Source organism: Polypterus senegalus, chromosome 12 (assembly GCF_016835505.1).
Source record: "Polypterus senegalus isolate Bchr_013 chromosome 12, ASM1683550v1, whole genome shotgun sequence".
Taxonomy (NCBI): Eukaryota; Metazoa; Chordata; class Cladistia; order Polypteriformes; family Polypteridae; genus Polypterus; species Polypterus senegalus.
The window spans coordinates 136,513,110-136,529,057 of record NC_053165.1 but is presented as its reverse complement, the minus strand read 5'-3'; the positions used below and the strand labels follow the sequence as shown (position 1 = coordinate 136,529,057).

Below are 15,948 nucleotides of genomic sequence, written 5' to 3'. Positions count from 1 at the left end.
GCATCTTCATCTGAACACTAAGCTGAATTTGGGGGAACAAATATTGTTTCTCAAAGATTGGTTAGGATACTTCATGTTTAAACATCAATGGCCTAAGGCAGACTTTAAAACAGAAATTCTGCCTTAGCACTTGGTTTTCCTTATTTGGCGGACACCTTTATCAAAGGCAACTAACATTTCTGATCATTGGTTACATTTCTTTTGGTTCTCCAATTGTAGCACAGGCAGGTCAAGTGACTTGCTCATGGTCACAAAGTGTCAGTAGCAGGAGTTGAACCCACAGCCATGGAGTCTGAAGTTAAGCCTTAACCACTACACCACACTGCCTGCATACAATTCACAGATGACCTTTCCTAGGTTTCGTACATGCATGGAGAACTCACCTGCTTTGATGTTAACTTAATCAAGGAACCTTCATAACCCTATGGAGATTAAAGGGAAGGAAAAAAAAAAAAACGACATGAGCAGATATTCTGGCCATGGCAACAAGCATGTATTTTTTTAGTCTTACATTCCTAAAAGTCCTATTAGGCACCACTCGCACGTACAATTCCTTGGAAATTACATTGGGTGTGTGAAAAATCATGACCTAAAAAACTCCATGATGAAGTGGATTTAGAAAATTGATTAGTCACCCAAATTTCCAAGAAGTAATTCTAAAAAGGCATTGCTTTCATTGGTTTTGGTGCTACAGCCATAAAGAAGATGAAATCCCAATAACTATGCTGCAACAGCAATTGCTTCATTCTGCATTTGGAGCAGAAATGTTTCACCCCTTAGATGTTCGCATTATACAACATTGAATCACTTCATTTCATTTGGCTTACACTGCTCAATTAATATCTAAGTGAAGAGATCTCTAAAAAAGGGAGCTAAAAGTACAAATAAAGTTAGTTAATCACAAAGTACTCACCACCTTCAAGCCAATACATTGTAGATGCAACTTTGGCAGCCATGATAGCCTCAAGTCAGTGACTCTTCCCTCAGTCTTGAACATCTGGACACCTATATTTTCTACCCGTTTTTTTGAAGAAACTGCTGAAGCTCTGCCAGGTGTCATGGAGATCCTGAGTGAACAGCTTTTCTCCAAGTCTAGCAACAAAGTCTCCACTGGACTGAGAATCTGCCACTCCTAGACATTACCATTGTTTTGAAGCCATTCCTGTGTAGCCCTTTATTCTTGTGTCGTCTGGCTGGGCAACAAATCTTCTCCCAAGGTTCAGGTTTCTTGCAGATTGTGTTAGATTTTTCCTCCAGGACTTCCTTCTGTTTTTCTGCAATCATTTTTACCCTGACACCATTGCAAGCTATCCAGGGCCTACTGTAGTGAATCACCCCTTCAATAGAATGCTGCCGCCACTTGGCTTCACAAGGTGGATGGTGCCATTACTTTGCTTACAAACAGGACATTTATTCAGATGGCCAAAAAGCTTGTATCAGACAATGGAACCTTCTTCCAGCTGACTAGTGAATCGCATGGTGTTTTTTTGCCATTCTCTTAAAGCAGCCACCAGTGAAGCCCCCAAGCAGTGGTCTTCTTCAGTGTTGCCATTCTTTACTATAGCTTGCAGTTCCTTCAAAGTTCTTATAGGTCTCTTGATGGCCTCATTCACCTTTTCTTCTTGCACAGCTACAGTTTGTGGATGACCATCTAGCAGAATGACAGCTGCACCTTGCACTTTCCCCATTTAAATGACGGCTTCTTCTGGACTCCAATGGATATTCAGTGACTTGGCCATTCTCTTCTCCATCCATGGACTTGTGCTTTTTAAATCCCCTTTTCACAGAGTTGCTTAGAGAGCATGTGTGTCATCATTGTAAGTTAGGCCAGCATAGAGACTCTCCACATACAGAAACTTTTACAGTACCATTAATTGAAACTGCAGATCAACTTGCAGTGATCCGTTTCACGTTGGCATGAAGTGTCAAAAAAGCCAAATAAATCCACTGTGATTCAATGTTGTATAATAGTAAAATGTAGAAACAATAGGTGCACACTTTTTGTAGGCACTGTAACCTGCACCACAAAGAAAATGCGGCCTACCTAAAGTCAGAATGGATTTGGCCAAAACAATTGCCCTAGTCCAACCAAAGTATAAAAGGTTTCCCCTTAAACCTCCCTTCTCATTTCTACTTCCCATCCCAAAACGCTTAAGCAGCTAAAATATTCTAGGATGAGTTAATCTTAAATATGTCCATGTTCCCCAATATCAACAGGTTTAAATGGGAAACTTAAGGGACTGAGCTTTGCCAACTCGGTTCAAAATTTCCACTATTTAAGATTCTTTCCCACCAAACATGGGACAACTTACCTTAAATGGTCTAAAAAGTAAGTAGAGTTCCCGAGGTTTGATATCAACTGGAAGTCCACTGACAAAGAGTGTCCGTACCTATTGGAGAATGGGAAAAAAAAATAAATAAAAGTTTGACCACCTTTCATATCAAACTGGGCAAGACAAAGGAGTCTGCAGCTCTAAAACTGGAAATGAAAAACATTCAGTCCTACTTAAACCCCAACCAACAGAATTTGGCTCTTTGTCAACAATCCAAGGATAAAACTTTTTACCAATTAAATCAAACTTCTGGCCCTGAAGCCCAAAGAATCAACCTGACAAATTTTAAAACTTTGTAGAAGAGAAATTAAATTAAAGCCAGTTTAAAAAACAAAAAAAAAAAAACCCCACACCACCACTAACACACTTTCCCCAATAAACAGCTGACTGGGCAGGAAGAGACTGGTGCCAAAAGTAGCACCAGTCAGCTATGTATTGGGAAAGTGTTTGTTAGAGTTTCACATTTCGTAAGGAGATAATGCTGCCCTTTGTACTGGTTCATGTATGCTTATTTTACATTTCTCATTTTCAAAAATATTGACCAACTTTACATAGAAAATTAGACAAGTCGGAAATAAGTCAACCAGAACACATGGAGAACAAATGATCAGCCACCTTCATTCCACAATACATTTGGACAGGTGGATCTCCTAACACGTGTCACATGTGCAACTAGGAAGACGTTTGGACCAAGCAAAGGTAATTCCATGCCAGGGCAGGGGGGTGGTGGGGTGCACTAAACCTTCTCCCAAGATCTCTACAGACCAGCCAAGGGAAAACTTGTCCAATTTAAAACAGGCGACATCACTTCCGGTTCCAGCACCTAGATTATCCCTTCCGGCACGTACTCCAATGAGCATCACTTCCTGTCCGCTCTCAAAGCCACCACCTTGACAAACCATTGTCAGTTCTGTTTTGGACTCTGTACAGAGAGCATCTCTATTTATCAAAGAATCTTTTTGCAGCCAGGAATATACGGGTGGCTGCCCCAAACCTTTAAGTGTGTCGAGTCAATTCCTTTTACAGTGGTGTAGTCTGCAGGATGGTGACCTCCTGGAGAGAATGGAAGTCAGAACACACACAAATACGACATACTACTCCCAACTCAAGAAAAGTCAGATGGGCAAGTACTGCTCTCGAATTGCCGAGTTGGGTCAGTCGGGCCGTGTCAAGGAAAAATTTGAGTATGCTTCGACCCATCATCCTGTTAAAGGTCCGGGAAAGAGTAAAAACAGGAACCACAGGATAAGTCCTTGATGTGTTGCAAGACACACCAGGCTCTATTATGGTCTCTGCCCCTAAATATCCCACAAAAGGCAAGCCTTTTGATAAAGTTGGGAGAAACCCAGGCTGTCAGGTGGAAAACCTAATGGCCTGGACCTATAAACCTGCTAAAGCAGTTTTATATAAAAAAAGGCCATGGCTTTATGGGCAAAGGTGGTTACAACCACACAAATCGAGGAATCGAATAGCAGAGTAGGTGGCCTGCACTTGGTTTCTGGGGGAGAGAGGAGAAAGAAGAAAAAAAAAATCACCCAGCTGGCCTGGGGCTTTACTGATATTGTCACTCTACCTGAGGAAATAGAACTCATCAAGGCAGAAACTGGTTTGGGAGTATCAGAACGGGACTCGTACACCCGGGTTCACATTTGCGTCCTTAACAGTCTCGGAGCTACAATGCGAAGCGTACTCGAGTGGAACCTGGGACACAGCCAGCTCCACGAAGCAACAAAGGGGTCTGCAGAGTGATATTGGGGGGGTTGGGGGAGAACTGTGTTCGCTCACTAACCCTCTGGCCTTTACACATACGGGAGAAGTGTTAATGGAATTAATGCTATAACTTTGATCCCAGCAGTAACATTTCTATTGTTGCTTGCCATCTGGTACTACCGCGACGATGGTTAAAGATTAAAACCCGCATTACCTGCATTCACAGGGATGTCCAAATTATACATCCTCCAGATGTTATACTTGTCAGGACTGCATATTAAAAAAAGTTGACTGTGGCAGTGATGGCTAATCCACCCTTCCCTATGATATTAGGTAGACCTTAAAAGCGTCGCACAGATGACACAGACACAGACACAGACACAGACACAACCCTGTATTCGGATTCAACGGGTTAGAGGATGGATGGATAGATAGATGCCGCATTCACTGTGTCACTAAGTCAACAGGATACGTTGGCTCATCCGCCATATTGAGTGGCAGAAAGTCCCATTTAAACTAATACAAGTAGACATGCAAAACCGGTTTTCTGATGAAAAAACGTTTAAAACAGAATTTTTTTACATATAAATTACATTTAAACAGTATGCCAAAATCTGTATCTATTCATACACTAATAGCAATTAAATAATTCCTCCCATATAAGTAACATTCCTCAGACTGCCTTCTTCCATCTACGAAACATTTCTAGACGTCCTATTCTTGCGCAACACAGTACTGAAGTATTGGTTAAATGCCCGAGTCACCTTATGTATAGATTACTGTAATGCTATTCTATCTGGCATCCCACAAACGTATCCATTGCTTACAACTTCAAAATTCTTCTGCCAGAATAATAATCTGCTGTTCTAAATCCACTGAACATTACACCCACTCTCTCTCAACTTCACTGGCTCCCTGTTTACTACTGAAGGAAAAAAAGAAAAAAAAGCTCAACATTTAGAGCTCCCCCTACCTCACTGATCCCCTACAGACTTGCACTCCCCTCTCGCTCACTCAGATCCTGTAATTTGAGAGGATTCAGTCTGGCAATATGGTGCAGCCTTAGTTGTCCATCTTCCACAAAAGACATGAGCATAAAATGGTTGTCAATTTCAAACAGTTTCCTCAATGTGCTCTTTGGTTCGGGTGTGGTTGGTAAATCTGAACCAATCTCAGCCCAAACAAACCGATTGATCAAAGATAGGACAGTCGACATTAGGACAAGCTGTCAATGTAACACTCCGCTAATTTGACCACCTTGACTGTACACTTCAAAGGAATCAAACCTCCTTTGTTGATTTTTTTTTTTTTAAATGTGAGCAAGTGGTAGCTTTGATCATATGATGCCAGTAGAGCATCAGTTACCAAACTAGCACGGCACACACAGGAAAGCTTTCTCAAAATCCCCTCCAAGGGCTACCTCCCACTGCTTCCTGAGGTGGATTTCTTTGGGAAACCTTCAAAGTTTGAGAAATGTTAACAGCTAACAATCTACATTGTTTGGAGGCTCACTTGAGCACATAAATGCATAGCTTTGCTAGTTTAGCCTGGTGTAGCTAAAGATTAGAAAATGGGATTTTTCTAATGGCCAAATATAACCAAAACAGTTGTTCAGCCTTACCTATGAAATGTAATCACCCAGGATCTGGTTTGGAGTGTACAGCCGTTTGCACAATCCCAAGTAGCACATGCATGAGGCATCTTTATCCATTACTTCACTCCACAGCAGTGCCACTCGCAATATGGCGGCGACATTGAAGTACGATGCTGCAGGTCATACGGTGTCTAGTAATTTCATGTCTGTGGTGTATACAGCCAGCTGGGGAGCAGAGTTCAGCCTCTGGTAATGACGGGGAGACACCCGGGACATCTCAGCCAAGTACATCAAGCACAGAGTCGACTCGGGATGAAACCCCACCCCTTGAGGTCAAATCCAATCCCCTCAAACACCTGCACTTTCAATTTATGCAGACCCTGGCTTCATTTAAAAGGGAGCAGTGGAACGACAACTCCCTTAAGTTTGCAAAGAATGCAGTCATTCTGATAGATGGCCAATGCACATCTCCCCTTTTAAATTACTATATGGACGACAACCCCAGGGCATATTAGACATTTTAAAAAAAGGCAGCTGGGAGGAAGAGGCCCTCCTGTCAACAAATAAATTGGACTATTGCACAATTACACGATAGTTTTGAAAAGATCAGACCTACATTGAAAACGCATATGGAAGAGGTGCAAGCAGCCCAGGTCCGATGCTATAATCATGGTAGGTCTCTTCAGGAGTTCTGCCCAGGAGAGAGTCATGGTTTTAGTTCCTACCTCATTCTAAAATTACTGGCTCATTGGCAAGGCCCCTGTCCCAGTGAGCGGATTTATCATGTCAATCTGCTTAAACTGTGGAAGGACAGGGATCTCGAGCCCTCCTCCAGACAGCCCCACTCTCTCTGCTCATAAATTAAACCTTAATTTGAGGTAATCAGACTCTCCAACAACCACAGGAGCTCAAAGTAGTTATCCTGTCTGTCCCCGAGGTAAGTGAAAATCCAGGACGGACCTCCTCAATTGAGCATGACATTGTGATGAAACCTGGGGTTAGTTCGAATGCCGGTACAGAATTCCCGAGGCAAAAAATGCTGAGGTGGAGCTTGAGATCAGACGCATGCTGGACCTTGGTGTGATTTAGGAAAGTTAGTCCCTGGTCCAGTCCTATTGCCATGGTCAGTAAGCCGGATGGAAGTTGGAGGTTCTGCAATGGACTTCCATCAGCTTAACCAAGTCTCCCAATTCGATGCCACGTGTGGACAACCTCCTCAAGCGTCTAGGTAATGCTAAAATTCTTGACTACTTTAGATAGGACTAAGGGGTACTGGCAGATTCCCTTAACGGACCTCACTAAGGAAAAAGACAGCGTTTAGCACCCCTAGCAGGCACTGGCAGTATCGTGTTCTCCCATTTGGATTACATGGGGCAAAAAAAAAATAAATAAAATTGCAGTAGGCTTATGAATGTGTGCCCAATATGCACACCCTCAAATTTGAAAAGGTGACACCAGTAGCCACAATGCATCTGTTAAGTTAAGCCAGCCATGTACCAAACTGTAGCTTGTTAACTTTACTCCAAGATTCTCTCTCAATAAGGTATACTTCCTATACAAAAATCTGGACCACATTTAACAAAATTGCTTTCTAGGATTGTACAGAGATGACCACTTAAGCCCATAATTTGGCCCCTGGGTGTCCAGATGTCCGAGGTTCATTTGCACACCAGTGCCACCTGCACATCAGTCTTCAGAGTACCATACAGTATATTTCAGCATGTGTTCAAAACCTCCTTTCTATCAAGTATCAAAAGCCAGCCTCCTGAAAAGCATCCAAGTTTAATGCATGGTTTAAAACTGTAGCATTTACTGCCATCTTCTGCTGAAGAATCTTTCAGTTATACGAGGGCAATCCCAAAAGTAAGGTCTCCAAAGCAGTGGGGACGTAGAGAAACTGTTCGTACGGCTGTTGGCCACACTGTTGTGATTGGTGCTTCCTCCACTCCCAAACAAGCATGCGCAGCTTCACTGGGATGCTGAATCTTGGCAGCCCGGTTGAAATTCATCGCCAATTGATGGAAGTGTATGAACAGTTGTGCATGAACGCCAAAAACGTTCACAAGTAGTGTAGAGTGTTTACAGCCGGTCGTACCGAAATTCACGACGAACAAAGGAGCGGGAGACCATCAATTTCCAACGAGACAGTCGAAGGCTGAGGAAAACATGCATGAAGATCGGCAGATCATTCTGGATGCTCTCTGCATTTTGGTTCCCGAGGTTTCCCAAAGCACCGACGAAGAGGTGAAAGATGGAGATTCAACGCTTCCTGAAGGACATGGCGGCGAGCTGGTAGGACATTGGCATTCTAAATCTGCCAGCGCCATTTCGGTCGATGCATTTTTGTAGACGATTGTGTAGAAAAATAAATTCTTCAACCTTTAAAATGATGCAATTATAGAAAATAAACAGTTGTTTGTATTTCAAAAAAGACCGATCTTACTTTTGGGATTGCCCTCGTACAATGGTAAACATCCACTTAAGTAATGCAGGTTTAGGCTATGAACTACAGCCAATTTTGTTGCTCCAGCTTTTCAGAAAGTAGCAACCATGCTCACTCTATAGTAGCATTAGAACAATCGAGGAGAATTCAGCCCAACAAGCATGTCCATCCTAAATCAATTGGGGAAATCCTACGTTTCTCAACCAAAAGTCCCATACAACCTGGTAACTTGTGGTTATGCTTCTTTATGTGAAGACCAAACCAAATTTGGAAACTTAAATTTCACAGAGTGTCCATGCTCTTGGAAAATGCATTTTAAAAATTACTGTCTTAATCTAATATACCAATTTCTTTCATAATTTCAAAAACCGATCACAGCTACTCTTAACTGCTTAACTGTAGTTCTAGGGTGTTAATCTTTAAGCCATTATGGACACAATGAGAAATCTAACAAAATGACCCCTTTTATTGGCTAATATAAGATTACAATATGCAAACGTTTCAGGCAACTAAGGCCCCTTCAGACATAATGTAATCAAAAGGGAGCTGAATTGCTGCACAAGCTTGCAGATTGTAATCTTTAGTTAGCAGCTTGGCAGAATGACCCCATTTATTGGCTAACTGCTTAACTGAAAGGTTCAACTCCTTCAATCTTGGTCATGCTAGAGAAAGGATGAGCAACTAGGCAGATTTTGGGAAAGTCTTTAATATAAGAGCTAAAGCATTCATTGAATCCTCAGGGCTCCGTCTTCTGGAATTCTGAAGGCTTTGTAGTTCACATCTACACAGAGATTAATACAAAAGAGGCAATTACCACTGCAGTAGGACAAAGTGTACATTGTCCATTCTGTGAGGCTTCCAAACTAAGTGACTGAACTCAAGCTTGTATCAGGATCTTCCTGGACTTCATCGGTTAATAAAGGGGACCAAACATCACCAGAGGCTTCCCTGCAGACCTCTTGGGCCAGGTGGTGTGAAATGGACTCCAGGACAAAGACCTATACTTCAAATGAAGACAACCAAGATGGACAGAAAACCCCACCTATTAGAAGACAGTAATTTTGTAACTTGAAGGGATCTTAATCCAATCAGCAGACTGTTCAATCTTCCTTTAAAACCACATGCACCCAACCTCAAGTTTGAGAGAAGTGAAAGGGACTTGAGAAAGGCAAGTTGAGACAAAGGTCAGGGATTCTCTACTGGGGGATTACACTTACACCAAACTCTCATTGTAGACCAGAAGCAGAGACCCAGTCTGTCTATCCAGCCAAAGCCATGTGCCAGTAGTCTGAAGGCAGAGACGCAGCCATCACTTCAAGGGAACTTCAGCATCTACATTCTTGTGCCAGAAAGGAGTGATGCCCTTTTCCCTAAGGTGGTGCAAAGACCAGAGAAGGTAAGCGGAGGAAACAGCAGCACAGTATTGGTGCTAACGGCACGTTGCTGCACCCACCGGGACTGGGACCCAAGTGCAGCAGCAAGGATCATACAGAAAAGAGAAGGCGTGAACTTCAGTGCAGAAAGAATCTTCCATTTGAAACTGGAGCAACTACACAGACATTATCCATAAAGACTTGCTTTCGTAAGTCTATTTACCTGTGCCAAGATAAAGTAGAACTCTACCAGTAAACAGGCAACCGGTTTGCCTAAACTGCATATTGCCATTTTAATAATCCTTGTGTTTATCAATACATTGTATTCCATTTCTTAAACAGATGCATCTCAGGTTACCTTGATACGAGTCTAAAGGCCAGAGACCCCACTCCTAGAGAGAAAAGTTAAAGTAGGAGCCTCGCTGAATTAGATTATTAATCCCACATTACACCATCCACCTAGGTGGCCAATATTATTGGTTATTAATCAAAAAAAATCCTTAACTGGCACACCAGGGGGGGAAAAAAACTGCCACCTCGTGGAGTCCAACTCTCTTCACTACCAAAAAAGGGGATTAAAGGCACCATCTCAAAAAAAAAAAAACACACCACCCCCCACAACCAGTTACTGCCCACCCCTTCTCAGAGTGGCTCTCATGTTCCTTACCCTCATTCTAGAAGGGAAAGCCCAGCACTTCATGTTTATTAAAGCGAGACTGGATCTTGCTTTGTTTTGCATGGTTTAGTCCTCCTCCTCCCAGGATTTGAGCAAATTCTTTGCCTGTGAACTCCAGGGAGGAGAAAGGAAATGAAGGCAGCACTAATTACAGAAAAACTTCCTGTTCTGATAGATAAGGCTAGTCAAGAGAAGAAAACCCATGACCCTCTAGGGCAGCTTAAGAACCGTCACTATGTGTGAAAGTGAACTCTGGTGAACTTTGAGTACATTTGATTTGGCAATAGCACACTTCTGATGGAGCCATTTAGAAAGATCTTTAAGTGAAGCGGTCTTAAAAATAGCCATGCTTTGTTGTTGCCATAACTTTAAACTGTGCTTTATTAAAACCAGTTGCTGGCATTGGGCCCTTTACTCTATAGGATGAGAGGTTGGGAAGGCCCACTGAAAAGGTGGCATCATTTGTATGCACAGGGTACCCTAAAGTACCAGTGCACTTTGTAGATGGGGATACACATCTGCAAATAAGATATTAAAAAAAAGGCCTGTCCTTGCCTAAATTATTGGGGTCACAAAACACCACTGTATGGAATGGCTTACCACCACTTATGCCCCCGGTCAAAAAGTCTTGTACAGTAGATTTACAAATCAGCCAGGGAGGAAGTGCCACAAAAAAAAAAAAAAAAAAAAAAAAAAGACTGGAAGGCCAAGATTGCTTCACAGAGTCCCTGAAGACTCAAAACATTCAGACAGACGCACGCGTATCAGAACAACTTGTACGCTGCATAAACGTTAAACTCGCTGAACACCCTGTATATGCAAACACTTCATAGGTTGTCCATACATTGTAAAGGCATACTTTATAATGGTCTAGAATTTTACTTGTGCCTTTAGAAGTATTAGTTTTAGAGAGACTAAGAGGGGCAGGACAGATGGAAAGCCAATAGTATGAATTTAACAGTAAAGATTTGTCATTCCAAAAACCGTTTCCATTACACATTTTTACATACAGGATATAGCTCAGAAGGGCTTTAAGATGTTAAAGAAAGTTGCAAGAAGAATTAATCTGACAGGAATCAATCAATGATGTTAAATAGAATTTGTGGAAAGCAGTATACAAGAAAGGAGTTATACAAGGACTCTCATTTTAAACTAAGTGCTCAGAACAATTCAGTTAGGATTACAAAATTTACTAAACTGGTACACACATGCCAATTAAAATCTAAAACAATCCGTCTACTAATTGATGAACTATGACCAGTTAACAGTGGAGATTAAAAATTTTTAAAAGTCAAAAATAAAGTCAGTGTTCTGGAGACCTCAGCCAACTGGCTGCCTACAAACTCTCAGATAAATTACTGCATACATGTCGGAGATGGTCAGAGGAGGACAGAAAACAAAAACCATCTGACCGAGAGAAGCTGGAGGAAAAAAGTTTTGCATGAGTTCGAAGGCCAAAGACTGCTTGCAAGCACTAGTCAGTCATTCTATAGCAAACGCACTCAAGTCATTCCTTGTTTTTTTTATGATTTGATACTCCAACTGTCCGAGACCCACTGTATGTGCCATCTTTGGAGTGTCACCGATACCTACAGTGCCTTGATCAGGGGGTGGCAGCACAAAATGCCACCAAGTGTTTAAAATTAGCAAGGAAGTATAAAAAAATAGCTATAAAGCTGTGGGATTTTGGGAGGTTTCAAAAGGAGAAAAAAATCCATAATGTAAGCCTAGTACATTTGTTGGTCAAGTATCCCAAATTTTACAGGCATAACAGCATAAGGCCATTTCATCACTTAATACTTCATTGCAATATTAGACCCCCTAACAGTGGTCTGCTTATTCCAACAGCTTAACGCAGGGAGACAGGCACTGTCAAATATAGGAATGAAGACTGAAAGCTTTAAACCACCATTAATAGTATTCTGGTCAGTTCTTCCGCTAACCAATTCTATTTCTGCTTAAGATTCCTGTCGTTACAGTCTGAACCAACTGAATGAGGGCTCTTTGGTAGTCCACTTAGGAATACAATCCCGTAATCTAGTTGACTAAACACAATTGGATGAATTTCTCAGCATCTTTCATTTTTATAAAAGATCTAACATTTGCAATGTTCCTTAAAAGGGGAAAAACAAAATGCAGCCCTAGTAATCTGGTTAAGGCGCAATTTAAAGTTTAGATCAGAGATCATTACACCAAAAGTCACTTCCATTACTTCTAATACTAAGGGATCAAGTTTATTTCCAAGGCCTTCAAGGTTTCCAGTCCTGCCAACTAGCAAAATTTATTTTCCTTAATTAGCTTTAGAAAAGCACTACTCCTCCACTCAAATAAGACACACTGGATCAGAGATCTCAGAAAGTCAGGATCACATGCTTATAGATAAAGTTGCAAGTCATCTGCATAGCTGTGGTAGCCTGCTTTGTATTAATCTGGCCTAATAAAAAGAATGTAGATTGAACATAGAGGGCCTGGAAAGAACCTTGTGGTACACCATAAAGAAGGTTCTACCTGTTAAAGACAAACCAATGCAAGTCAACCAAAGTAACCAGGCCATTGTCCGAGGAGTTTTAACAAGAGACGAAATTTGTTTGTGTCAAATGCTGCACTCAAGTCAAGTCTACCTGCGTCCTCATTAACCCCTAAATCATTCACCGTTTTAAATGTGAACATTTCTGAATCACTGCTTATTCTAAAAGAGAAGAGAAACTTCATGTTTGATCAAGTAATCAACAGCTGAAAAACTGCTTTCTAGAATCTTTAAATGCAAGGGGAAATAAACTGACTCATCAGTGCAGTGCAATTTTGCATGATATTTATATTTATGCATGTATAAAATGCACTAGATCATGGCAGCAAGAGGAAAGGTAAGGTGTGCTGGAGTTTGGTAGAGGAGGAAGAATCAGCAAGACCAAGGTGATCAGCCAAATGGCCTGTGGAGTTTTTTTTTTTTCTTCCAAAAAAAAAACCCACATTGACTTGCAGTTGGAGGAGAGGAACATCAGTGCACTCTTAACTGTAGCTTACTAATGAGATTAAATACCCTATTAAGGCCAAACTCGATCAATACCACTTACAAGCACATTTTTAAAAAGAGGCAAAAACAGGTCTTAAAACTGAAGTAAAAAAAAAAATAAGGACACAAATTAAAACAGTCAAAGTGTTACTGAGATCAGTGCAAGTATGAGCAAACCATTTTAAAAATTGGCCTGCAGGATTTACACAAAAGACAAAAATTATAAATGAGAGCATTTTAAAAATCACTCTTGACGTAAACAAAGGAATCCAAAAGGGGAATATACCAATTATAATTGAACTATTGGGCATTAACATTACAATCTGGGTAAAAACTGCTCTGCTGAAAGGTAATGGAGTAGAATATGAGCAAAAAAAAACACACCCACCACACCCCACAAAAGTTCTGTAAAATACTGCAAAGAAAACACTAGTATTTGTAAACAAGTTCTGCCCAATATTGCACAAAGATAACAGAAAATAAAAACTGAGGAAATGTGAAGTTGTGCCAGAAACACCAATTTGTCCCCAGTATCTGTCCATAGAGCTGCCCGATTAGATGTTCAACATTTCCTCTGGTACTGAAAGCCCTCTCAGAGGGGCTGCTTGACGCAGGGGGGCACAGGTACTTTTTTGGAAGTTTCCCCAAGTTAGGCAAAATACACGTTTCCCCACCACTCCTGAATTTACTTCACTGTCCACCTCAGGTATCATCAAGCAGCTCTTGGTCTCCACCCCCCACGGCAGTGTGGAGACTCCTTCTCCGAATTTTTTTAAATTGCTGCCAAAAGGCTTTCACCCAACTGTGGTCTGATCAGATGTACAGCATACAATCATTGGACTAGAACAGTTGGGATTATGAGCAGGCAGTCTCTCCATTCCACATCACTGGTTGAACATGATCATTGTACACACTTTATATGCTATTTGGGAGGAAAGGAGTGGAGCAAGGATCTGCAAGAGTGTTTTTGGGGCAAAATCTCATACAAAGTGCTTTGGAATAGGAGGACACAACCAAGACAGCTTGCAAAAGACAATATGCCAGATATTGAGCAAATCTGTTAAAGTTATAAAAACCAATACCCAATTGTGATGTGCCCAACAGCCTCATGACATCTGGTGTGGCGACTGTGCACACTTAATTCCAGCTCGTGGATCTGGAGGATCAGAAGCAACTCCTTGAAAGAAGTTAACTTTGGAATATTTAAACAGTTGATACTCCAGGGTCACCATCTGACCAACTCTTGGCAAAGGTTAGAATCTAGAACCTCCCGATGTCCCCATATCTGCAAAAATCAAACATGGCCAACATCCAGACTCAGTCCATCACTGCTTATACTTTTGATATCCAACCTACTTGCACTTTTTTTTTTTTTTAGTGCATGTCTTTCCAGGTGCTTTGTCATTCCAACAGATGGTGCATAACGTGTAAAGATGCATTTTATTATTGTAAATGATTGTGTGGTACCATCTGTTGGAATGATAAATACAATATTGCATGCATTATAAAAAACATTCCCATAGACTGTGCACTGCAGGCAGGTCTGTGATTAATTTCAGATTAGCACAGCTAATCCCAGATAATTGACAACTGCTAATCAGTTGTTCACTTGAATCTGAAACAGGCTCCAGTTTAAGGCTGCAAACCACTTATAAACCAGCTTTTAGGTCAAGTTGAGGGAACATTGCCTCTTTGTAAAATTACACTAATTCAAGTTTAGCAAAACCTAACCACTTGGATGCCGTTGTTACTGTCTTCTTAAATCCTTGTATAGGCAAACAAAAAAAGAAAAAAAAAATGACCAGATAACTTTAATGAAGAGCTGAACCAATACAAGGTAGTATGGCTTAGGAGACCCACCACATTAACATATGCATAGGAATCTCTCCTACAGAAATAAACCACAGGATATTTCAAGTAGAATTCTAGCTGACATGAAGCAACTCAGAACTAAGGCCTAGGAGTTTTTGTAATAAGATGTGCAATATCAGAACCCTCAAAATCGTAAACTGATCCTAGTTACTAGTATTGGATTGGTCCAGGGTGAGGTGAACCAATTGGCCAATCAAAAGTTCTAATGCCAAGTATCATAAGCCTTCCTCACAGCAGGAACTCAACATTCAGTCCATCTTAAAAATCCTTTCTTGCCGCCGTTTATTCTAAGATCAGTTGTCCCCCTGCACTACTGCTCACAATCTAACATTCAAGACCAGCAATTTAGAAAAGTGGAAAAATCCAAATATTTACACATAAGATTTCACAACAGACCATGAGAAATTTAAAAGGTCTATTAAGCATTCCTAATTCATACCAAATGAAGGCCCATTTACAAACCACAAAGCTGTAATTTGTACACACATGAACTAGTGCCCAACCACCACCCAAGACATCCTTAAGGCAGGCGAGAATGTTAACAGGTCACCTGCGATTAACTCTTAAAATGAAAGTACAGGCGAGTACTGAATGATGGGAACACACACCAAGTTTCAGTACATGTTGGGTCAAAACGCATAATAATGTGATGTTTGGAAACCTTTAGCTTTTTGTAAACTTGGCACACATTACTAAAAACTCATTTGAGCTGAAAAGATTAAGACAATGCTTAGGGGCCACAAATAAACGAGGCCTATTTAAATGCACTGGAAATTCTTTGCCACATCTTTTGGGCAAGTTTTGACCCACCATTGACTAATATACACTTTTTGCTGTTCATTAACTGGTTAAAAAAAAAAAAAAACAAACAACACACACCACAAACAACTATACACAACTGGAGGCTGAGGCGAAGGATCTGCACTGATATCCT

General features: G+C 41.1%; 1 protein-coding gene across 1 annotated transcript in view; it reads right to left on the bottom strand.

The window, feature by feature from the left end:
- The window catches only part of LOC120541693 (RNA-binding protein with multiple splicing 2), a 60,930-nt gene that overhangs the window by 20,026 nt on the left and 24,956 nt on the right, over window positions 1-15,948 (bottom strand). Inside the window, exons 2-3 of the mRNA XM_039773569.1 lie at window positions 2,313-2,390; window positions 384-422 (exon numbers count right to left, since the gene is read on the bottom strand). Of these exons, the coding sequence (XP_039629503.1) occupies window positions 384-422; window positions 2,313-2,390 (117 nt within the window). The remainder of the gene's footprint in view (window positions 1-383; window positions 423-2,312; window positions 2,391-15,948) is intronic.